Source organism: Mustela nigripes, chromosome 5 (genome assembly GCF_022355385.1).
Source record: "Mustela nigripes isolate SB6536 chromosome 5, MUSNIG.SB6536, whole genome shotgun sequence".
Classification (NCBI taxonomy): Eukaryota; Metazoa; Chordata; class Mammalia; order Carnivora; family Mustelidae; genus Mustela; species Mustela nigripes.
In genome coordinates, this window is record NC_081561.1 from 146618225 (window position 1) to 146642895 (window position 24671).

The 24671-nt window shown below is 38.1% G+C and overlaps 1 protein-coding gene across 3 annotated transcripts in view; it reads right to left on the reverse strand.

Moving 5' to 3' along the window:
* Nucleotides 1–24671, reverse strand: part of PDE10A (phosphodiesterase 10A) — a 565247-nt gene that overhangs the window by 151699 nt on the left and 388877 nt on the right. For all 3 annotated transcript variants that reach the window (XM_059401406.1, XM_059401405.1, XM_059401404.1), the window contains one exon: nucleotides 20767–20895. In XM_059401406.1, the coding sequence (XP_059257389.1) occupies nucleotides 20767–20895 (129 nt within the window). The remainder of the gene's footprint in view (nucleotides 1–20766; nucleotides 20896–24671) is intronic.

Sequence of the window (24671 nt, forward strand, 5' to 3'; positions counted from 1 at the left end):
CAACAATCCTAAAAATACTGACATACCATTATCAATAATGAGTCATAAAGCTAAAAGAAAATTTTCTAAATTAGCAAAAAATTTTTTAGTTCTCTCAATCATAACAGCAGAAGACTGAATTATTTTTCTAACCTCTCTATGTAAAATGAATTTACCAAACTGTCAGGCAGAGATTCAAGAGTGTGTAGCAAAAAACAAAAACAAAAACAACAACAAAAAAACATACTATAGGGATGTTTGAAGAAATAAATTAGTATTACATTATATTAATTTTCTGGATTTTTGTGATATTTGTGATACTTTCCAACTTTTCCAAATTCATGATTTATGATATTTCTTTCCTCAATCCAGAGAAATATTCAATTTTATGCCAACTTTTCTTTATGAAGGTTTCTCTCCAGTTTCACACAACATGGATCTACTCCGTAAATCCACTTCTGTCAAAGATATGAAAGCAAGCCAGGGATGCTGTGGGCAGCAGATGGGCACATCTCAGTCAATCTGGGAAGATCCCCAAACGACTCCCAGGAAGACATGATACTTGAATTAAATTTTTATTAATTAAAATTTTTTTAATTTACATAAAAGATACAGAAAATTACCATTTTATCCATTTCGTAAGTTTATAGTCCAGTGATATTTAATATTTCACATTATTGTGCAATCTCCAGAGATTTTTATCTTGCAAAACTGAAAGACTGTACCCATTAAACACTAAGCCTCATCCCCCCTCCCCCAGCCCCTGGCACCCACGATTTTACTTCTGTCTTTAAGAATCTGACTACTCTAGGCACCTCATGAAAATGGAAACATACAGTATTTGTCCTGTTGTAACTGGTTTATTTCGCTCAGCATAATTTCCTCGAGGTTCACCCTTACTGCAGCATGTGTCCGAATGCCCCTTCCTTCTTAAGGCTGAGTAATCCCGCACTATACACCGCATGCGGTGTCCTCTCATCGTTCCGCGGACAGCTGGGCTGCCTACACCATCAGCCATTGCAAATAATGTCACCATGCACGCAGATGCATAAACACCTCTTCCAGTCCCTGTGTTCAGTTTTTTGGGAGCATACAGCCAAGAAGGAGAGCTGCGGAATCATATGGTAATACTATTTGAATTTTCGGAGAAACCTCCACACTGTTTTCATAGCAGCTACTCCATTTTGCATTCCTACCAGCAGGACGTAAGGGTTCCAGTTGCTCCAAAGCCTCCAAAGCACAACACTTGCTACTTTCTGGGTTTTGTTCAGTTTTGTTTTGGTTTTTTTATGGCCATCCTAATGGGTGTGAGGTGGCTTCTCACTGAGGTTTTTATTTGCATTTCCCTATGATTAGTGATGCTGAACATCTTCTCATGTGCTAACTTGGCAGGCTGGGTCACTTCCTGGAAGAAACACGTACTCGAGTCCTTTGTTCGTTAAAATCTGGGGATTTTTTTTGTTGTTAAGTAGGATGAGTTTTTTAATTTCTCTTTTTTCATGGGTTGCCTTTTCACTCTGTTGACTGTCTCCTGAGATGCATAAGTTGAATTTTCAGGACAAGGACGGATCATCAAAACAGGGTGGGGGAAGGGCATCAGTCTTAGTTGTGCTAGTATGGGAGCACAAAACAAAATCCCGCGCGGGTATTCTGTGTAGATTAGGTGAAGGGTGTGTGTGCAGAAACAGAAGTAGAGATGGCAACGATGCTCATGAAAGCTTAGCCTCCAAGTTGGACAGACTGTCAACTTACGCTCCAAGTTCTGCACCAATGCAGTATTTTAGTCATGGGATTAATATGGGAAATAATAAGGACAAATGCAGGTATTCACATTTTCAAGCACCCACTTTGACGTCAATATAGAAGACAGACTTTAGAAGAGCTTTTTGCAAATACGGCTTCTACACCCTCGCCAGGCCTGCTCCTTCAACTGGGATAAGGAAGAAACGGGTCACCCCTCCCCCGCGCCTCCTCTGCGAAAGCTCTGTGCCACAACCCTGCCACACCTGCCACGCCACTTCTCTGCTGTTAGTTATCTGTGGGAAAACTCATCTGATATAAGTAAATGCAGGAAAGACATTAAAATCCAGAAACAATTTAATATGTAAAACCTCTAAGATGTATCAGCAGTTTGAAAGGTGACTGGCTGAATAAGAAAATGTCTTAAATCCATGGTTAGCTCCTTTTCCCTCAGAGAGCTAAAAGCAAAATATCTGTAAACCTATGCAAAGTCTTGGGTCACCTGGGTGGCTCTGTTGGTGGAGCGTCTGCCTACGACTCGGGTCATGATCCCCCCACTCAGGTCAATCCCCTGGGACTGAGCCCCTGGTCGGTCCCCCTGCACAGTGGGGAGCCTGCTTCTCCTTCTCTTTCTGCACACCCTCCCAAGCCTGACTTGCGTGCATGTGCTCTCTTTTTCTCACAAATAAATAAAATCTTTAAAGATATTTTAAATAAACAAATATATTGAAATGCTATTCTACACAAATATATTTGTGGAAAAAATTCAGGAGAAAATATTTTACTATAAATCTTAGGGAAGAAGGATTTATCATAAATATAAACTATTAAAGTCACTTTTAAAATATTTAAAAAATATATATATACACATATATAGAGAGAGAGGGCGAGAGACTTCATTCATTTTATTTCACAATGAAAACCCTTTAATCTGATTATAGAAATACTTCTTCATGAGAAAACTGGCTCTACTTTGCAGGCATCAAAATATTAATATCTTGGCATATTTGAAAAGCAGCCAGATGAAGGTATTTCTTTACCTCTTTGTCTTGAAACAATATCACGAAACAAGTGGCAGATGTTCTTGCCTTATAACCATATTATAAATGTTGCCAATAACCATTCCTTCTTCCTCACCAAAAGGTATTACAAGTTAAAATGATTTTCTTATGGTAGCCCTGTGCGCAGGGCAGGAGTAATTCCTCCCACTCTAGTCAAGGGAATTTTCATTGTGAAGCCAATCATGAGAGCTCTGTTTCCCGGGTGAGTGACAGTGAAATGGTGCAGACGAGGCAGGTGGAGTACATAAAGATGCTCTTCTTCCCACCGTCCACATCTGCAACTGTCTGCATGTGACTGGATGCCAGGGAAGTTGTGAGTGAACACGCTGTAGCACAGCGTATACATGCTAGTTCTTCACCCAGCCGAACCAGCTATTTCTTGATTCCAAAAGCTCTGTAAGGTCCTACCATACAACCAAATGAAGGGTGTGAACTCCCTTCCTGTGATGCTTAACCTACACGTTTCAAATGAAGAATCCAGGAGGCATTAGGAAAAGGACATCCTCCTTTCTATGTCCGAGGTGATACTAGGCCAGACCAGGCAGAAAGGGAGAAAACTGGCACCTTGAGAACATTTTCCAAGTACCAAGTATGGAGACTCAGGGTTACGTGACTGTCTCATTAGAATGAGGCTTCACTTAGGGTATCATTTGTACAGCATCATTTAGGGCATCATTTGTACAGCAAATGTCTCCATATCCTTGTACAAGGCCCCTGAGTGTGACTCTGGAACGAGGGAATACACCAGACCTTTCAGAGGAGATGTCTAGAGCACACAGGTGCAGAGCTGGTCTTGTTACTGTAGAGTCAAGCTCCCACTCGGCCATGTATTGACCTGACCAATAACAGGAAAACAATGTCATGGTTAAGAGTGCAGCCTCGAGGATACAAACACCAAGTTCATATCCCAGCTCGGATGCTTAAGAGTCCTATTTCAGTTTCCTCATCTGTAAAATGGGGCTGATAAGGATACCCTTCTCCTAACACTGTGGCAAGGATTATCTGAATTAATACAAGCACTCAGAACAGTAGTTCACAAATATGTACGTATTTGCTATTATATTTTGAAAATTTAAACATTTATACAAATTTATAACTCTTTACTGAGATTTTTTTTTCTTTAAACTATTCGAGAAAGTTGATAAAATTGTTTTTTTGTTTGGTTGGTTTTTTTAAATCCACAGACATAATAACTCTTCTAGCTGCTCCTTCCTATTAAATTCCTGGGGGTTTTTTTCCCCTCTTAATAGCATAAAAATAATTCTTCTAAAACTTCTTTTTATGAAAAGTATGGTGACTTTATGCAATCTTATGGGGTTTGCTACATTCACTCATGACCCTTTCCATAAATGTTTACTAGTCAGGAATCAATTTCATTTCATAACGCTTTAGTTTTATTAGTAATTCCCAGTTTTCCTAAAACTCTGCATATGCATGTATTACTTAAGTGCATCCCTTCATTCAATAAATATTTAGAGCAAGGACCCTAACTAACAGGATACTGTTCTAGGTAACAGATTTGCAATTCTTAAAGCAAAGATCAAATATATGTTGCATGTTATATTTTAAAATGTCTATGGGGAAATACAGTAAGTATTTTTTTTAAGATTTTATTTATTTATTTGACAGACAGAGATGACAAGCAGGCAAAGAGGCAGGCAGAGAGAGAGGGGGGAAGCAGGCTTCCTGCTGAGCAGAGAGCCCAATGCGGGGCTCAATCCCAGGACCCTGAGATCATGACCCGAGCGGAAGGCAGAGGCTTAACCCACTGAGCCACCCAGGTGCCCCTACAATAATTATTTTTACCATGAAAAAAATTAAAAATTATTTTGCATCAAAAATCACTTCCTCTTTACAGCATCACACACACCACAAAAACTGAAGTGAGGTATCTTGGAAATTAGCAATAATTTAACATATTCTAAGTATCATACATATTAGAATTGCATATAAATAGTTAATGAAGAAAGTTCTAACAGGACCTACTCTAGAACTTAATTTCCCTGGCCCCACTGTAAAATAATGCACAAAAAGCTGAATAGGCACTACAGTATGAGGATAAGCACAGGCCAAACTGAAAGCTGAGCACTTTCACTAACGTTTAAAGAAATATTTTAAGGCTGTGAGAGTATTACTAAGTCTATCTCCAATAATGCTCATACATATGAAACTATGAAAATAAGTATTGGTTACTTATATATGTTTTAGATAAAACCTTTAAGCGAAAAACATCCCATAAATTCCAAAGTGAGGTTTGACTATGATTGACCTCAGGAATCTTGACTTTTTCTTTTAAGATTTTTATTTATTTATTTGACAGAGAGATAGAGAGCACAAGCAGGCAGAGCTGCAGGCAGAGGGAGAGGAGAAGCAGACTCTCTGGTGAGCAGGGAGCACGATATGGGACTCGATCCCAGGACCCTGGGAACATGACCTGAGCTGAAGGCAGATGCTTACCGGACTGAGCCACCCAGGTGCCCCAGGACTCTTAACTTTTTTTTTTTTTTTTTGAAGATTTTAGTTATTTATTTATTTGACAGACAGAGATCACAAGTAGGCAGAGAGGCAGGCAGAGAGAGAGAGGAGGAAGCAGGCTCCCTGCGGAGCAGAGAGCCCGATGCGGGGCTCGATCCCAGGACCCTGGGACCATGACCTGAGCCGAAGGCAGAGGCTTTAACCCACTGAGCCACCCAGGCGCCCCAGGACTCTTAACTTTTAAAACTCTTCGCCTGAGACCAATTCTTCAAACTCCCCTAGAACTAATGGTTCTTTACGGATCATGCGCGTTTGGTGTTTATAAGTAGTCAAAGATAAAGCATTCCTTCCATTGTTTTTACCATTTCCTGTTCAACTCTTTCAGAAGTGTGAGAACTGTCCTGATTTTGTTGGGTCTCTGCTTAACATCCTGTGCTTTATGAGTCATTCTGGATCATGTTTCAAGTTTTATACAGACTAGAGAGACGAACGCTTTCCCTGCTCCCGGAGCTGGTCGTGGAGCCTACTTAAAAAACAAACAAACACAAAGCAAAACAAACAAACACCGTAGAAAATGTAAAAGTTGTACAGTTTCTATAAAAAGTTGTTTCCAGCAAACTTTTACTCCTTGATGTTTTACAAACACACTCTTTCTGCTTCAATCTCAAAAGATGGAGCACCTGCATAAAGATACCCGTAAGTGACTGACACGACACAACAAACCACGAACACGTACACAGCTGACCAGACACTGAAACTTCACTGCACTGGTGTTTTTCATGCTAAACAAGACACTACCGATTGTGAAAATCCACGGAAAATGCATCCTATCAAGCTTCCTTCAGATCTTTACATAGGTTCACACTGCTCTGAAGATAAACTCCAAAGCCCTTACATACAACCTCCAAGGTCCTGCACAGCTGGGCCCTGCTCACACCTGCACCCACCTCCGCTGAGATACTGCACAGAGCTCGGCCCCGTGCAGTGGTCCCAACTCACGCTCCCTCTTTTCTAACCAGCAAACTCACGCTCCACTGTCCCACAGAACCCTCTCCTGGTCCCAACAAAGCAAGGTCTTCTTGTTACATTAACCCTTAAAAAATGATCCTTCTCTTTCAGCACTTATTTCCTATTTTTTCCCGTTTCCTTGAAATATAATTGGCATATTGCACTGTATAAGTTTAGGGTGTATGACCTAATTTGACAATATGTCAGGAAATGATTACTGTAACAGCCATCATCATACAGATACAAAAATACATATTTATTTCGTTGTGATGAGAAGTTCTAGGGGCTACTCTCTTACCTTTCCTCTATATCCTACTTCAGTGTTAGCTACAAACATCATGTTGTACATTACGTCCCTCCCTAGGACATATTTATCTGGCAACTGGAAGGTTGTCATTTTGTCCACCTTCTTCCAATTCCCCCTCAAACTAACCCCTTTTCCAGTTACCACAAATTTGATCCCTTTTGCTGAGGCCTTTTTTTTTTTTAATTCCACAAAAAAAGTGAGATCATGTAAGGAAATTGTCCTGTTTCATTATTTTGCATGTGGATGTCCAATTTTCCCAACATCTTCGACCTCAACCACAGCAAATTCTACCTAGAAACATTACCAAAGGCAAGGGAAGCAAGGGCAAAAATGAACTATTGGGACTTCATCAAGATCAAAAGCTTTTGCAAAGCAAAGGAAACAGTCAACAAAACCAAATGGCAACCAACAGAATGGGAGAAGATATTTGTAAAGGACATATCAGATAAAGGGCTAGTATCCAAAATCTATAAAGAGCTTAGCAAACTCAACACCCAAAGATCAAATAATCCAATCAAGAAATGGGCAGAAGACATGAAGAGACATTTCTATAAAGAAGACATCCAGATGGTCAACAGACACATGAAAAAAGTGCTCCCTATCACTCGGCATCAGGGAAATACAAATCAAAACCACAATGAGATATCACCTCACACCAGTCAGAATGGCTAAAATTAACCAGTCAGGAAACGACAGGTGCTGGCGAGGATGCGGAGAAAGGGGAACCGTCCTACACTGTTGGCGGGAATACAAGCTGCTGCAGCCACTCTGGAATACAATATGGAGGTTCCTCAAAAAAGTTGAAAATAGAGCTACCCTATGATCCAGCAACTGCACTACTGGGGTAGTTAAGGGTATTTACCTTAACGACACAAACGTAGTGATCCAAAGGGGCTCATGCACCTGGATGTTTATAGCAGCAATGTCCACAAGAGCCAAACTATGGAAAGAACCTAGATGTCCGCCAACAGATGAATGGATAAAGATATGGTATATATATACAATGGAATACTATGCAGCCATTAAAAAATAAAATCTTGCCATTTGCAATGATGTGGATGGAATTAGAGGGTATTATGCTGGCCGAAATAAGTCACTTGGAGAAAGACAGTTATTTGATCTCTCTGATATGAGGAATTGGAGAGGCAGGGTGGGGGGTTGTGGGGGCTAGGGAGGGAAAAATGAAAGCAGATGAGACCAGGGAGGGAGACAAACCAAAAAGACTCTTAATCTCAGGAAACAAACGGAGGGTTGCTGGAGGGGTGGGGTGTAAGAGGAAGGGGGTGGCTGGGTTATGGACACTGGGGAGGGTGTGTGCTATGGTGAGTGCTGTGAAGTGTGTAAGGCTGATGATTCACAGACCTGAACTCCTGAAACAAATATACATTATATGTTATTAAAAATAATAAAAAATAAAATAAAAAGTGAAATCACACAGTATTCTCCTTTTTCTGTCTGATGTAAAGCACTTAGAATAATGTCCTTGGGGTCCATCCATATCCCCACAAGTGGCAGTATTTCTTCCCTTTTTGTGGCTGAATAATATTCCACTGTATACATATAGACACTGAATCTTCTTTATCTGTGTTAATGGACACTTCCCTTGTCTGGGCTGTTCTGAATAACCACGCGGTGAAGATAAAGGTGCAGACATTTCTTCAACGTGGTGGTGTCCTTTCCCCCAGATATATTCTCAGCAGAGCAACCGCTGGGCCGTAGCGCAATTCTATGTTTAACTCTCTGAGGAGCCTCCATACTGTCTTTCACAGAGACTGCTCAAGGGTTCCTTTTTCTCCACATCCTAGCGAACAAATTATCTCATCTTTTTAAAAATTTTATTAAGTGTTTTAATTCCAGTGAACATACAGTGTTTCTATTAGTCTAGGTTGGACCATAGTTTCCTACAGCACTGTGCGCTCATCACGACAAGTGCCCTCCTGCCGCCCCATCACCTGTTCCCCCATCCCCCACCCACCGCCCCTCCACTGACACTCCAATTGTTTTCTATAGTTCAGAGTCTATTTGTTTCTTTCTTTGTTTCTTCAATTCCACATATCAGTGAGATCATATGGTATTTGTCTTTCTCTGTCTTATTTTGCTTAGTATATAAAATTCACTACATACATACACCCCCCCTCCCACATCTGTATCCATTTATCTATCCATGGACACTTGGGCTGCTTCCATAATTTGGCTATTGTTGATAATGGTGCAATAAACATAGGGGTGCATCTATCCCTTTGAATTTTTTTATATTCTTTGAGTACTCAGTGGTGCAACTACCTGATCGTAGCATAGTTTTACTTTTAAGTTTCTGATGAACCTCCACACTGTCTTCCACAGCAGCTGCACTAGTTTGCATTCCCACCGACAGCACAAAACGGTTCCTCTCTCTCCACATCTTTGCCAACACTTGTTTTTGATTTTAAACAGATACCAGGTAATATTCTTATTGAAGTTTTGATTTGTATTTCCCCTGATGATCAGTGGTGCTGAACATCTTTTCAAGTGCCTGCTGGAAATCTGCATGTCTTTTTTTGGGAAAATGTCTGTTCATCTCTTCTGCCCAATTTTAAATTGAATTATTTGTTTTGGAAGTGTGGAGTTCTGTGAATTTTTTTTAATATATTTTGGGTACTATCCCTTTACTGGATATGTCATTTGCAAATATCTTCTCCATTCAAGTAGGCTGCCTTTTGGTTTTGTTGATTATTTCCTTTGCTGTGCAGAAGCTTTCTGTTTTAATGTAGTGCCAACGGTTTATATCTGCTTTACTTCCCTTGCCTCAGGAGGCGAATCTAGAAAAATGTGGCTACCGCCGATGTCAGACCTATGTTCTCGTCTAGGATTTTTATGGTTTCTGGTCTCACATTTAGGTCTTTAATCCATTTTGAGTTTATCCCTTGTTTATGGTGTAAGAACGTGATCTAGCTTTCCCCGTACCATGTAGGAGACTGTCCTCTTCCAGTTGGGTATTGTTCCATGCTTTGTCAAAGACTCACTGACATTCAGTTGTGGGTGCATTTCTGGGCTTTGTCCTGTTCTATTGCTCCTTGTGTCTATTTTTGTGCCTGTGCCATCTATATAGATTGCTATAGAGTTAGCATTTATATAGATTTAAGCATCTATATAGATTTAAGTAATATAACTTAAAGCCTGGAATTGTGATACCTCTGGCTTTGTTTTTCTTTTTCAAGACTGTTCTGGTAATTTGGTTTTTTGTGGTTCCATATGAATTTTAAGATAATTTTTGTTCTAGTTCTGTCGGAAATGCTATTGGTATTTTGGGAGGGATTGCGTTAAATCTGCAGATTGCTTTTAACATTAACAACATTTGTTCTTCCAATCCATGAACACGGGATGTCTTTCCATTTCTTTGTGTCATCTTTAGTTTTTCTCACCAATGTTTTGGTTTTCAGAGTATAGGACTTTCACCTCATTGGTTATGTGTCTTACTATCTTTGGTGCAACTGTAAATGGGATTGTTTTCTTAATCTCTTTTTCTGCTGCTCCCTTATTAGCATATAGAAATGCATGATTTCTGTGTATTGATTTTCTATCCTGCACCTTTCCTGAATTCCTTTCTCAGTTCAACTAGTTTTATGGTGGTACCTTTCATGTCATTGGCAAACAATAAAAGTTTTACTCTTCCTTACCAATATGGATGCTTCTTATTTCTTTTTGTTCTCTCATTGCCGTGGCTAGGGCTTCCAGCATTATGTTGAATAAAAGTGGTGAGAGTAGACATACCTGTCTTTTCCTGATTAAAGGAAAAGCTCTCAGTTTTTCACAACTAAGTATGAAGTCAAGCTCTGGGTTTTTATAAATGGCCTTTATTATGTTGAGGCATATTCCCTCTAAATCTACTTTCCTGAGGGGTTGGTTTTTTTTTTTTTTTTATCATGAATGGGAGTTGCACTTTGTCAAATGTTTTTTCTGCATTTATTGAAATGTTCATATATTTTTTGTCCTTTCTCTTTTATGTGATATATGATACTGTTTGATCAATAAATACTGAACCACCCTTGCATCCTGGCAACAAATCCCACCTGACTGTGGAGAATGATATTTTTACTGTATTGCTGGACTCCATTTGCTAATACTTTGTTGACGATTTTTGCATTTATGCTCATCAGAAATACTGGTCTTTAGTTCTATTTCGTGGTGTCTCTTTTCTGGCTTTGGTATCAGGGTAATGCAGGCACTGAAGAAGGAATTTGGAATTTTTTCCTCCTCTTCCATTTTTTTGGGATAGTTTGAGAAGAACAGACATTACTCTTCTATACATGTTTGGTAGAATTTACCATTTGGTCATGAACTTTCATTTGCTGGCAATTTTTGATACTGATTCAATTTCACTGCTGCTAATTGGTCTGCTCAAGGTTTCTATTTCTTTTTGATTCAATTTTGGAAGGTTATAGGTTTTTAGAATTTTGTCCACTTCTTCTAGGTTCTCCAACTTCTTGCATATAATTTTTCATAATATCCTCCTAAAATCCCTTGTATTTCTGTGTCATCAGTTATTTTTCCTCTTTCATTTTCAGTTTTATTTATTTGAGCCCTCTTTTTTCTTCAATGAGTGGCTAAAGGTATATCAATTTTGTTGATTTTTTCAAAAAACCAGCTCCTGGTTTCACTGATCTGTCATACTGCCTTTTTTTTTAAAGTTTCTATTTTTTTTTAAGAGTTTATGTATTTATTTGACAGAGAAATCACAAGTAGGCAGAGAGACAGGCAGAGGGGGAGGAAGAAGCAGGTTCTCTGTCAAGCAGAAAGCCTGATGTGGGGCTTGATCCCAAAGACAGAGGCTTAACCCACTGAGCCCCCTAGGCACCCCAAGTTCTATTTTATTTCTGTTCTAATCTTTACTAATTCCCTCCTTCTAGTAGGTTTGAGGGTTTCTTTGTTCTTTTTCTACCTCCATTAGGTATGAGGTTGTTTGAGATTCTATAAACTTCCTTCCCAGACCCAGTTTTGCAGCATCCTTATCTTTTGTCTTTCTTGATCTTAGCACTCTGATAGGCAAGATCTGATACCTTACTGTCGTTGTGACTTTCATTTCCCTAACTGATGATGTTGAGTAACTTTTCATGTACCTGTTGGCCATTCCTATATTCATTGGAAAAAACGCCTACTTAGGTTTATTGCCCATTTTTAGCTGAATTATTGTCTAATGTCCTTGTTTTAGGCTTGGGGGTTTTCTGTTTGTTTGTTTTTGCTACTGAGTTATATGAATTCCTTATATAAATTCCTTATTTTGGATATTAACCCCATATCAGATAGATGGTTTTCCCATTCCGTAGGTTGTCTTTTCACTGTAGATTTTTTCTTTTGATGTGCAAAAGCTTTTTAGCTTAATGTAGTCCCACTTATGGGTTTGCTCTTCTTACTGTGCTTTACGAGTACTGTCCAATAAATTGTTGCGAAGACCCATGTCAAAGACCTTTGATCCTGTCTTCTTCTAGAAGGATTATGGTTTCCGGTCTGACATTGATCTCTCTGATGCATTTTGAGTTAATTTTTGTGAATTGCATAAGACAGAGGTCAAATTCATCCTGTACATGTCCATGTCCAGTTTTCTCAGCACCATTTAATGAACAGACTATCTTTCTTCCACTTCCTATAAATGACTCCCATTGTCATGTATCAGTTGGTCGGATATGCTTATATATTTCTGGGCTCTATTTATCTGCTTTTTTAAGCCAGTACCATACTACTTTGATTAACAGATCCTGAAATCAGAAAGTGCGATTCCTCCTGCTCTATTCTTCGCCGGGACTACTTTCAGTATTTACACTCTTTTGTGGCTCTATATAAATTATAAGACAGCATTTTCCACTTCTGTGAAACATGCCACTGGAGGCTTCCTAGGAATCGCACCAAATCTACAAATGGCTCTGATAGTTTTGACATTTTAACATTAATTTTTCCATCCTGTGAATACAGGATACCACTCCATTTACTTGTGCTTTTGTTAATTTCTTTCATCAATGCCCTCTAGTTTTCAGACTAGCAAACTTCCTTGAGTAAATGTATTCCTAAGTATTGTGTTCCTAATGTATTCCTAATTTTGTTTTTGATAGTACTGTAAATGAAACCGTGTACTACTTTATCAGATAATTTATTGTTTGTATATAAAAATAGTGATGATTTTTGTATGTTAATTTTATATCCTGCAACTACACTGAATTCACTGATAAGACCTAACAATTTTTTGGTGGAGGTCTTTAGGACCTTACCTATGAAAATCATGTCATCTGCAAATAGTCATTTTACTTCCTTGTTTCCAATTCTGTTGCATTTCTTTTTCTCTTTCTTGCTTGATGCTCGGGCTAGGTTACTTTCAGTACCATGTCAACTAGGAGTCAAAGAGCAATGAGAGTGGGCATTCCTTCTCTCATTCCTGATCTTAGGGGAAATGCTGTCAACCTTAGCGTGTTATATCATTTATTTAGGAAGGAGATTGGCTAAAGCTGGTCAAAACTTACAAACGTCGACTTATAAGACAAATAAGAACTGAGGATATAATGTACAACATGGTGACTATAGTCAACATTGCTGTACGGCAGAACTGAAAATCACTAAGAGAATAAATCTTAAGACTTCTTACTCTTTTTTGCCGCCTTTAGAAACAGTAAGTTCCATTACAACTGATTTCATGCCCAATACTTAACACATGCTAAACACATAGTAGATAGTTGGCAAATTTTAGTGAAATGAATTAATTTTAAACCTAAAATGATGACTCTGGGACAGAAATTGAGCTGTGTACTTTTCTAGACTCGATTTCAACCACCACCTTCCTATGCAACAATCTAAATGACAAATGGTAACATTATGAGGGGAGAAGCAAAATGCAGAAAAAAGCCAATAAGGGATTAGTGAATATACATTGTTTATTATCCATTGCAATGGAAAAGTCGACAAACAAGCAGAGGATAATGGTTTAAACCGAATTAGAATTACTGAAAGTGGGAAAACTCTTCTATACAAGAAAAACTCCAGAAGCTTTTGCAAATGTTTACTCTATTTTTTTAGTTTAAAAAGCAACATATATATAAAAAAAAAGCAACATATATAAGAATATAAACTTCCCCATAAATTCCCCAAATCCATAAAAAATACACAAAAAAATAAAAGAGAGATGAAATTTCGATGTGCAAATATAACTTCCATATCTGAACAAAACAATTTCAAGGATAGAAAGTACCCAAAATGAAGTTCCAGTAAATTACTTCAATGATGTATTGTTTTGTTTTTCCTTATTCATGATATACATTAACAGTTAACGCATAATTTATTAGTGTCCTTCTAACACTGCTTGCTTTGGCAAAGTAATTCATGCCCCATTATTTAAAATCCCACCATATTATAAATATCGGCACAGAAAATAGCTGTTATATACTATTTAATCTGCATTTCCAGGCTGCATATAGTACGTTTAGGGGGCATGATTTTAATCTCACTAATTCTAGGTATGAAATATTTAGTTGTTTTATTTGAATGAAAATTGTTCCACCTCTATAATCATGGAAAGGTAAAAAATATTCAGTAACTACATTCTGTGAGTAACAAAAAAATTCATGTATTTGTTGAAAATATTTAAAGCAGTTAATAGCACCAATACTTTCCTTATTAATTATGTGACATATATAAGTTCACTAATAGAGATATGATTTGCTACTCATACTTCCTAAATGATCTGGGTTCAATCAATCATACCAAACAGCTTCCCTTTAGAATATGAGTATTACAGTTACATTTGGGGGACTTTAAATTTATTTTTATTTTTTTTATAAACATATAATGTATTATTAACCCCAGGGGTACAGGTCTGTAAATCACCAGGTTTACACACTTCACAGCACTCACCATAGCACTTACCCTCCCCAATGTCCATAACCCCACCACCCTCTCCCTACCCCCCCACCATCCCCCCTCGGTTTTGTGACATTAAGAGTCTCTTATGGTTTGTCTCCCTCCCGATCCCATCTTGTTTCATATATTCTTCTCCTACCCCCTTAACCCCCCCCATTGCATCTCCACTTCTTCATGTCAGGGAAATCATATGATAATTGTCTTCCTCTGATTGACTTATTTCGCTAAGCATAATACCCTCTAGTTCCATCCACGTCGTTGCAAATGGCAAGATTTTATTTCTTTTGATGGCTGCATAGTATTCCATTATATATATATACCACATCTTCTTGATCCATTCATCTGTTGATGGACATCTAGGTTCTTTCCATAGTTTGGCTATTGTGGACATTGCTGCTATGAACATCCGGGTGCACGTGCCCCTTCGGATCACTACATTTGTATCTTTAGGGTAAATACCCAGTAGTGCAATTGCTGGGTCATAAGGTAGCACTATTTTCAACTTTTTGAGGAACCTCCATGCTGTTTTCCAGAGTGGTTGCACCAGCTTGCATTCCCACCAACAGTGTAGGAAGAGTCCCCTTTCTCTGCATCCTTGCCAGCATCTGTCATTCCCTGACTGGTTAATTTTAGCCATTTTGACTGGTGTGAGGTAATATTTCATTGTGGTTTTTGATTTGTATTTCCCTGATGCTGACTGATGTGGAGCACTTTTTCATGTGTCTGTTGACCATCTGGATGTCTTCTTTGCAGAAATGTCTGTTCATGTCTTCTGCCCATTTCTTGATTGGATTATTTGTTCTTTGGGTGTCGAGTTTGCTAAGCTCTTTATAGATTTTGGATATTAACCTTTTATATGATAGGTCATTTGCAAATATCTTCTCCTGCTCTGTAAGTTGTCTTTCGGTTTTGTTGACTTTTTGCTGTGCAAAAGCTTTTGATCTTGATGAAGTCCCAAAAGTTCATTTTTGCCCTTGCTTCCCTTACCTTTGGCAATGTTCCTAGGAAGAAGTTATTGTGGCTGAGGTCGAAGAGATTGTTATCTGTGTTCTCCTCAAGGATTTTGATGGATTCCTTTCTCACATTGAGGTCCTTCATCCATTTTGAGTCTTTTTTCATGTGTGGTATAAGGAAATGATCCACTTTCATTTTTCTGCATGTGGCTGTCCCATTTTCCCAGCACCATTTGGTGAAGAGGCTGTCTTTTTTCCATTGGACATTCTTTACTGCTTTGTTGAAGATTAGTTGACCAGAGAGTTAGTTGAGGGTCTATTTCTGGCCTCTCTATTCTGTTCCTTCGATTTGTGTGTCTGTTTTTGTGCCAGTACCATACCGTCTTGATGATGACAGCTTTGTAATAGAGCTTGAAGTCTGGAATTGTGATGCCACCAACTTTGGCTTTCTTTGTCAACATTCCTTTGCTTATTCAAGGTCTTTTATGGTTCCATATATATTTTAGGATTATTTCTTCCATTTCTTTGAAAAAAAACAGATGGGATTTTGATAGGGATTGCATTAAATGTGTAGATTGCTTTAGGTATCATAGACATTTTCACAATATTTCTTCTTCCAATCCACGGGCATGGAACATTTTCCCATTTCTTTGTGTCTTCCTTAATTTCTTTCATGAGTACTTTATAGTTTTCTGGGTATAGATTCTTTGCCTCTTTGGTTAGGTTTATTCCTAGGTATCTTATGGTTTGGGGTGCAACTGTAAATGGGATTGACTCCTTAATTTCTCTTTCTTCTGTCTTGCTGTTGATGTAAAGAAATGCAACTAATTACTGTGCATTGATTTTATATCCTGACACTTTACTGAATTCCTGTACAAGTTCTAGCAGATGTGGAGTGGAGTCTTTTTTGAGTTTTCCACATATAGTATCATATCATCTGCAAAGAGTGATAGTTTGACTTCTTCTTTGCCGATTTGGATGCCTTTAATTTCTTTTTGTTGTCTGATTGCTGAGGCTAAGACTTCTAGTACTATGTTGAATATCAAGTGGTGATAATGGACATCCCTGCTGTGTTCCTGACTTTCGCAGAAGAGCTCTCAGTTTTTCTCCATTGAGGATGATATTTGTGGTGGGTTTTTCATAGATGGCTTTGGTAATATTGAGGTATGTGCCCTTTATCCCCACACTGAAGAGTTTTGATCAGGAAAGGATGCTGTACTTTGTCAAATGCTTTTTCAGCATCTATTGAGAGTATCATATGGTTCTTGTTCTTTCTTTTATTAATGCATTTTATCACATTGATTGATTTGTGGATGTTGAACCAACCTTGCAGCCCTGGAATAAATCCCACTTGTTCATGGTGAATAATCTTTAATTTCCTGGTTGACCCATTCATTCTTTAGAAGGATGCTGTTTAGTTTCAATGTATTTGGGTTCTTTCCAAATTTCCTCTTGTGATTGAGTTCTAGCTTCACAGCCTTGTGGTCTGAAAATATGTAGGGAATGATTCCAAACTTTTGATTCTGATTGAAACCTGATTTAGGACCCAGGATGTGATCTATTCTGGAGAATGTTCCATGTGCACTAGAGAAGAATGCGTATTCTGTTGCTTTGGGATGGAATGTTCTGAATATATGTGCTGTCCATCTGGTCCAGTGTGTCATTTAAGACCTTTATTTCCTTGTTGATCTTTTGCTTGGATGATCAGTCCATTTCAGTGAGGGGAGTGTTAAAGTCCCCTACTATCATTGTATTATTGTCGATGTATTTCTTTGATTTTGTTGTTAATTGGTTTATAACCAATAAATATGGTTATGGCTGCTCCCATGTTAGGGGCATAGATATTTAAAATTGTTAGATCTTCTTGATGGACAGACCCTTTGAGTATGATATAGTGTCCTTCGTCATCTCTTATTATAGTTTTTGGCTTAAAATCTAATTGATCTGATATGAGGATTGCCACCCCAGCTTTCTTCTCATGTCCATTAGCATGGTAAATTGTTTTCCACCCCCTCACTTTATGGAAGTGTCTTTGGGTCTAAAATGAGTTTATTGTAGACAGCATATTGATGGGTTTTGTTTCTTTATCCATTCTGATACCCTACGTCTTTTGATTGGGGCATTTAGCCCATTAACATTCAGGGTAAGTATTGAGAGATATGAATTTAGTGCCATTGCATTGCCTGTAAGGTGACTGTTATTGTATATTGTCTCTGTTCCTTTCTGATCTATTACTTTTAGGGTCTCTCTTTGCTTAGAGGAACGCTTTCAATTTTTCCTGTAGAGCTGGTTTGGTGTTTGCAAATTCTTTCAGTTTTTGTTTGTCCTGCAAGCTTTTTATCTCTCCTTCTATTTTCAATGATAGCCTAGCTAGATACATTATTCTTGGCTGCATGTTTTTCTCGTTTAGTGCTCTGAATATATCATGCCAGTTCTTTCTGGCCTGCCAGTTCTCTGTGGCTAAGTCCGCTACCAATCTAATATTTTTACCACTGTATGTTACAGACTTTTTGTCCCGGGCTGATTTCAGGATTTTCTCTTTGTCGCTAAGACTTGTAAACTTTACTATTAGATGATGGGGTGTGGGCCTATTCTTATTGATCTTGAGGGAGGTTCTCTGCACCTCCTGGATTTTGATGCTTGTTTCCTCTGCCATATTAGGGAAATTCTCTACAATAATTTTCTCTAATATAGCTTCTGCTCCCCTCTCTCTTTCTTCTTCTTCTGGAATCCCAATTATTCTAATGTTGTTTCATCTCATGGTATCACTTATCTCTCGAAATCTCCTGAATTCTCCCCTCGTGGTCCAGTAATTGTTTGCCTCTGTTTTGCTCAGCTTCTTTATTCTCTATCATTTGGTCTTCTATAGAAGAGACTAATTCTCTCTTCTGCCTCATTATCCTAGCAGTAAGAGCCTCCATTTTTTATTGCACCTTATTAATAGCTTTTTTTTATTTCAACTTGGTTAGATTGTACTTCTCCAGAAAGTGCTTTTATTTCTCTGGAGAGGGTTTCTCTAATACCTTCCATGCCTTTTTTGAGCCCAGCTAGAACCTTGAGAATCGTCTTTCTGAACTCTAGATCTGACATATTACCAATGTCCATAATGATTAGGTCCCTAGTCTTCAATACTGTCTCTTCTTCTTTTTTTTTTTTTTTTTTGTGGTGAGTTTTTCTGCCTTGTCATTTTGTCCAGCATTTGGGGGATTTTTAAACAAAATCCATGTATTTTAAATATTATTCTGAGAAGATGCCAAATATAGTCATAATAACTTCCAATGTTCTCACTTCTTCATGCATCCCTTCTGATATTACCACCATTGTCAACTAACAGTTTTTTACATTAGAAGCCAAAAAGGGACATGCCTGATAGTCAAGGTAATTCATGTTTCTTCCTGAACATAACTGAAATACTGAAATGGTATTAGGGATGTAAAACTCTATTCCATCTTAGAATGTTATCACAACTTTCATCACCTCCTAATATTTATTGATTTGTTTTATATTCATATCTTAATACTTGTGTAGATGTTAAAGCTTTGGTGAGTAACAGCTGGGCCTGTCAAATGTAGTTTGCATAAAAATCAACATAGAATATAAAAGTTACTAGAATAATTCATGACCTAGACAATTTTTTTATTCCTGAGGTTTTTCCCAAATGGATGTATGGCTGTGAATTTGACCACAACCCTTCCAGGGAATATTTACACGTTCTCTAAAAGAGAACATCAGGTCACAAAAGAAATAAGCGCTCTCTCAAATTCACAAACATCACTTGAAAATCAATTGTTTAGAATTCAGAATCAGAGGTCCACCTTCAAAAGGCAATTTGCCTCACAACCACAGGTAGAATTTCATGCATTTAAAATGCAAGCAGTATACAAGCAATAATTAAGCCAAAAACAGTAACAGTAAAGACTGCAGAAATTTAAATCTCTGAAGACATGTGGTGGATCATCTTTCCCAACCCCTTTCTCCGTCCACACGATGCAGAGTGGTCCACTGTGATGTGGATCCCCCACAGCCCACTATGGCTCTGAGACTCCAGCCTGGACCACGCTCAACCTCACGACCAGACTCACTAGAAAGAAAAGTGTCAAACGTCTCAGATTGTTCTAAAATGTTTGAGGACTGTAATAGCTGAGAGATGCCATGTCAGGCTCGGTGTTTCATACTAAACACGACGGTTGTTTAGAAAAGAATACGTCTCTCCGGCCTATTTCTGTTTCTCTCTCCTTCTCCCTTCCACCACCTCAATCCATACACACACGTGCGCGTACACACACACACACACACACACACTCATTCACATGTACTCTATTTTAAGTGGGTGTGAGAAGCCCAGTGTGGGGCTCAAACACACGACCCTGAGACCAAGAGCCGAGATGAGATCACGAGTCGGACGTCTAACCAGCTGAGCCACCCAGATGCCGCTACATCGGATTTGTGCTTTGATGCCAAAAGCTCTCTCCTGGAAAGGTTCATCTCTTTAATATAATAATTATGTCAGAAAATCACAGAAACTTTGAAAACTGGAAGAAAATCTTCTCCAAGCAGCATACTAGTACCATGGTTCTAACAGCATAAAATTTTAATAGTGATCATTTTTAAACTACTGACATTTTTTAACTTTATAGCATTTTGTTACACTAAACAAAATTTAGAAACAAAATTTAGAAAAACAGCATGTATTTTTGTTTTTAACATTAAAGTTCTTCGTATAGTTAAAATCATGTGACATAAATTTCTATTATAAGAATATTCTTAGAAATAAGAAATAAGAAGTCCTACTTAGCCAAATATAAGTTTATTTAAAATTAAAATTATACTACACTATTCAAATCCAATCAAACCCAATGTATTAATACATATTCAACTTGGGGGGAAATTTATTTCACTTCATATCCCCTTTAGCCTACATTTCTTTTTTATAAATATAACAGCATCTTAAGTTCGAGTGTGAACAAAACATCGAATGCAAAGTCAGCAGTTCTTTACCTACGGTGTCCACAAAAAAATTGCTTAAAGACTTCATTTGCAAAATGTAGTAATATAAATATATTTCTGAAATATAGAGAACCTTTGTATAATCATTAATAACAACCATTAAATAAAATCAAGTCTAATACTGACTGAATTTTTCAATATGGTCACATCTACTTTTTCAAGAGTTCTTTGCAAGTTTTTTTGAGTCAAGTATCTTATTTATTTCCCCTCATTCTAACTTATTTTATCTTTTTAAACAGAATAAAACTTTTACAGAATTAAAATGCTAATTTTATCAACTTTGTATGTTACTTTCCATTAGTTTTCTTGTCACTATAAACTAGAAAATGACCTGCACTCAAATCGAATGAGATCTTACCTTCTGGTTTGTTGTTTTTCCTCTTCAGCCATTTTTCTACAGTCTCTGCACTAACACTTTCAGATACAAACTCGTCCAACACCTGGGGATGGAGAGAAAGATACGCCTTCACTTTTTCATCTGTCAAACCTGTAAAAGAATTAGAAAAAATGAAATTAATCTAGATGACACCTCCATAAGCATCAAAAATACAGAAAAACGACACATTATGCTAAGATTGATTTAAGATATAAAACGAATATAAAGATGTATATACATACAATGAAATATTATTCACTCATGAAAAGGACTAAGTTCAGAGATACATGTTACAACACAGAGGAACCTTGAAAACAATATGGCAAGTGAAAAAGGCCAGACACAAAGGACAATTATTGCATGATTCCACTTACATGAAATATCTAGAACAGGCAACCTCATAGAGACAGTAGATTTAGGACTTATGAGGAGCTGAGGGAGGGGGGCATGGGGAATTATGACTTATTAGGGACAGAATTCTGTTTTGGGTGAAAGCCAAGTTTTAGAAGTGGACAGAGGTAAGGGTTATAGTACATGTGGTGAGTATAATTACTGCCACTAAATTATACACCTGAAACGGTTAAAATGGCAAAATTAATATTATGTTATTTTGCCACTATGAAAAAAAGAGCAAAAAAGTCAAAAGTTTAAACCTTTAGCAATTTTAAACTGTGGATGTTGTATCATGTGACACAGCTGTTTTCCAAGAGCAAATCCCAGTGCTGTCCTGGAGCCAATGGTGCACTCCAGTGGGGTAGAGGCAAGCTCTACAAAGTAGTTAGATCTTCCTGTAAATAGTCACTATGGCTTCAACTCACGAGGTAAGTGAAACTCTTAGCCAGATAAGCAAACAGGAAAGTGCAGTGCTGGTACATTTTAGGTGCTAAAGCAATGTTTACTGAATAGCTTCTTATCTTGCATTGTTTACAGCACAAATTCTCCTTTCTCTCTGAACCCAATGATATAATTAGTACTCAGCTCCGAGCAATCGACATCCAGTTCCTTGGTATTCCATGTATGTAGTCAGGTTCACTGAAATAAGTTTTTGGTCTAGTAACAACTGTTGAATATAAATAGGAGATTCAAACAAAGTACTGTGACATATTTTCCTGTTGAACATATAATATTATATGTTTTGAAATTAGTGCTTATATTGGTATGCCTTTCACTGAACAACTCCAAATCACGAACAGGCGATCAATAATTATTACTCTGAGATGGCAATTATTCTTACTATTATATCCCCTCTGTGAATTATTCAGTCAATTACTATCATCCTTAGGGACAGTCAGGTAAAAAAGGAGGTAGAAAATCTGTCCTTTCAGAGACAGAAAAGAAGAAAAGGAAGCATAGCTTTATGACTCCAGGGAACAGGCTGCATGTTCCCACCACCAGACAAGCCACAGAATTAACATGTGTTAATTAATTCTGCTGGGGACTAGAGTTACAACTGTTACGATTCCTCAACAGAATGGTACAGTTGAGAAGGCAAATAATTTTTTTTCAATGAATTCATTACTTCCACAATCAATGTAAACTACAGACACATAAGGATATATAATTATATTGTTGTATTACATAAAAGAAAAATAAGACCCCTGTCTGTGCTCACATGGCAGAAGAGCTCCAGTGATGTAAAACTTCATTTGAGAAATTCTAGAAGGTGCTGAAGATGAAAGCCTGAGTAAAGTAAGAGAGTTCTGACAGAGTAGATGACCGTCCTCAGATACGAAACGCACGGGATACTCAAGTAACTAACAGCTGCTTTGACCTCAGGAAGACAGACAATGCGGATTTCACCTTTCCTTCAACCATGTCCTTCAGTCTTTCATAGCGGTGCATAGCTGACATTGGATCCCGTCTTAAAACTTCATCACTTTTGCAGCACAACACTGTACTGGTCTTATCCTAAATTCCATTTTGCCCTTTACCTCTGCTTTCTCTTTAGTTATCTATAATGATGGCAGCAAAATCTGAATCAGGAATAGCAATACACTTTTGATCTCTAGTCCTCGGCTATTCTTCCGTCTTGACTCAAAACTAAATGAGTCAGATCTGTCCCACTTCCTCCCAAAGTGATTTCAACGCTCAGCTCTATTCTCTGTGTGACCGGTACTCTTCATTTTCCCAGAGACCCATGCCGGAAAAATAAAGTTGTAATTGACTCATCCCCCCATCATCTCATGTCATCATAGTGCACAGATATGCGAGTCCTGTTTGCCATATTACATACCAGATTACAGGACTTGTATCTAAAATATATGGAGAACACTTAAAACTCAACAAGAAGATAACAGACCAATTAAAAAGGAGTCAAAGACCTGAACGGACATTTCATCAAAGAAGATAGAGATATGATATATAAGCACATGAAGAGATGTTCATCTGTCATTAGTGAACTGAAGTTAAAACAAAAATTAGACTCTACTACATACTTATTAGAATGGCTAAAATCTGAAAACTGACTGTCAATTTTGGCAAGGATATGGAGCACCAAAAATTCTCACTCGCTGCTAATAAGAATGCAAAATGGCAGTCACTTTGGACTGTCTGGCAGTTTCTAATAAAGCTAACTAGAATCTTACTATATGACCTGGAAATCACACTGCTAAGTACTTGCTCAACTGACTTGAGGATTTATGTGCACACAAAAATCTGCGTGTCAACGTTCACAGTAGCTTTACTCACTGCCATCCAAAACTGAAAGTACCAAAGCAGTCCAGCAATAGGCAAGGGGAGACAAGAGTGGTGGGAAATCCATACAATTATATATTATTTGGCAATAAAGAGAAATAAGCTAACAAGGGGTGCCCGGGTGCTCAGTCTGCTAAGCCTCTGCCTTCGGCTCAGGTCATGATCTCAGGGTCCTGGGATTGGGACCCACATGGGGCTCTCTGCTCAGCAGGGAGCCTGCTTCCTCCTCTCTCTCTGCCTGCCTCTCTGCCTACTTGTGATCTCTGTCAAATAAATAAATGAAATCTTAAGAAAAGAAATAAAATAAAAAAGAGAGAGAAAGGAGGTAAGCCCTGAAAAACATGATTAGGCTTAAATGCATATTGCTAAGTACAAAAAGCGAGTATGAAAAGGCTGTATATTATGTAATTGTAATTATACAACATTCTGGTAAAGCCAAAACTATAGTGAGAGAGAGTAAAAAAATCACCAGCTGCTAGATGCCTGCGGGGAAGGGAGAAAGACTGAACGAATGAAAGGCTGAAGGAGTGCATCTGTTAGGGTGGTGAGCCGATCCCATACGATACCGTAATGGTGAATAAGTGACATCATGTGTTTGCCAAAACCCACAGATGCTGTAAAATTTTAAGAAACCGTTTAGAAAGTCAGGTTATCCCAGAATGGAAGGCAGGTTATGAAAAAGAATCTAAACGTATGACAAATGTACAAAACATCATCCCTGAGGGGGCTGGGGGGTAAGGTGCCGACCGGAGTAACCTTAGAAATGAGTGGAATCTGTATGGCTGGAAGCAATCACTGTACTCTAGTCGACAAAGTTGTCTCACGGCAGGTAGAATTTAACAATTCTCACAACACTATTCATGTACACTGAAGCTGAACAATTAAGTAAGTATTCGGTGGGAACAAGGCTTCTCAGTGGTAGAGTTGGAGGTTAGAGATAAACAAAAGGAGTCTAGAAAAGTCAACAAGGTAACAGATTAGAGTCTGACACGTCCATATGAACTCATATTTAGCTGAATACGGATACGGATGGCTACCGAGAGATAGACTCCGTAGAGGCTCAGGTCAGTACACACACACATCTCCCTGCCTGGTAGCAGAGAGGACCTACAAGCAACAACACACCAGGACCAGCTCCCGGATTCTGATACAGCTCTCCAGTAAAAGGAACCTCAGCTGTGTCGAGAAATGGG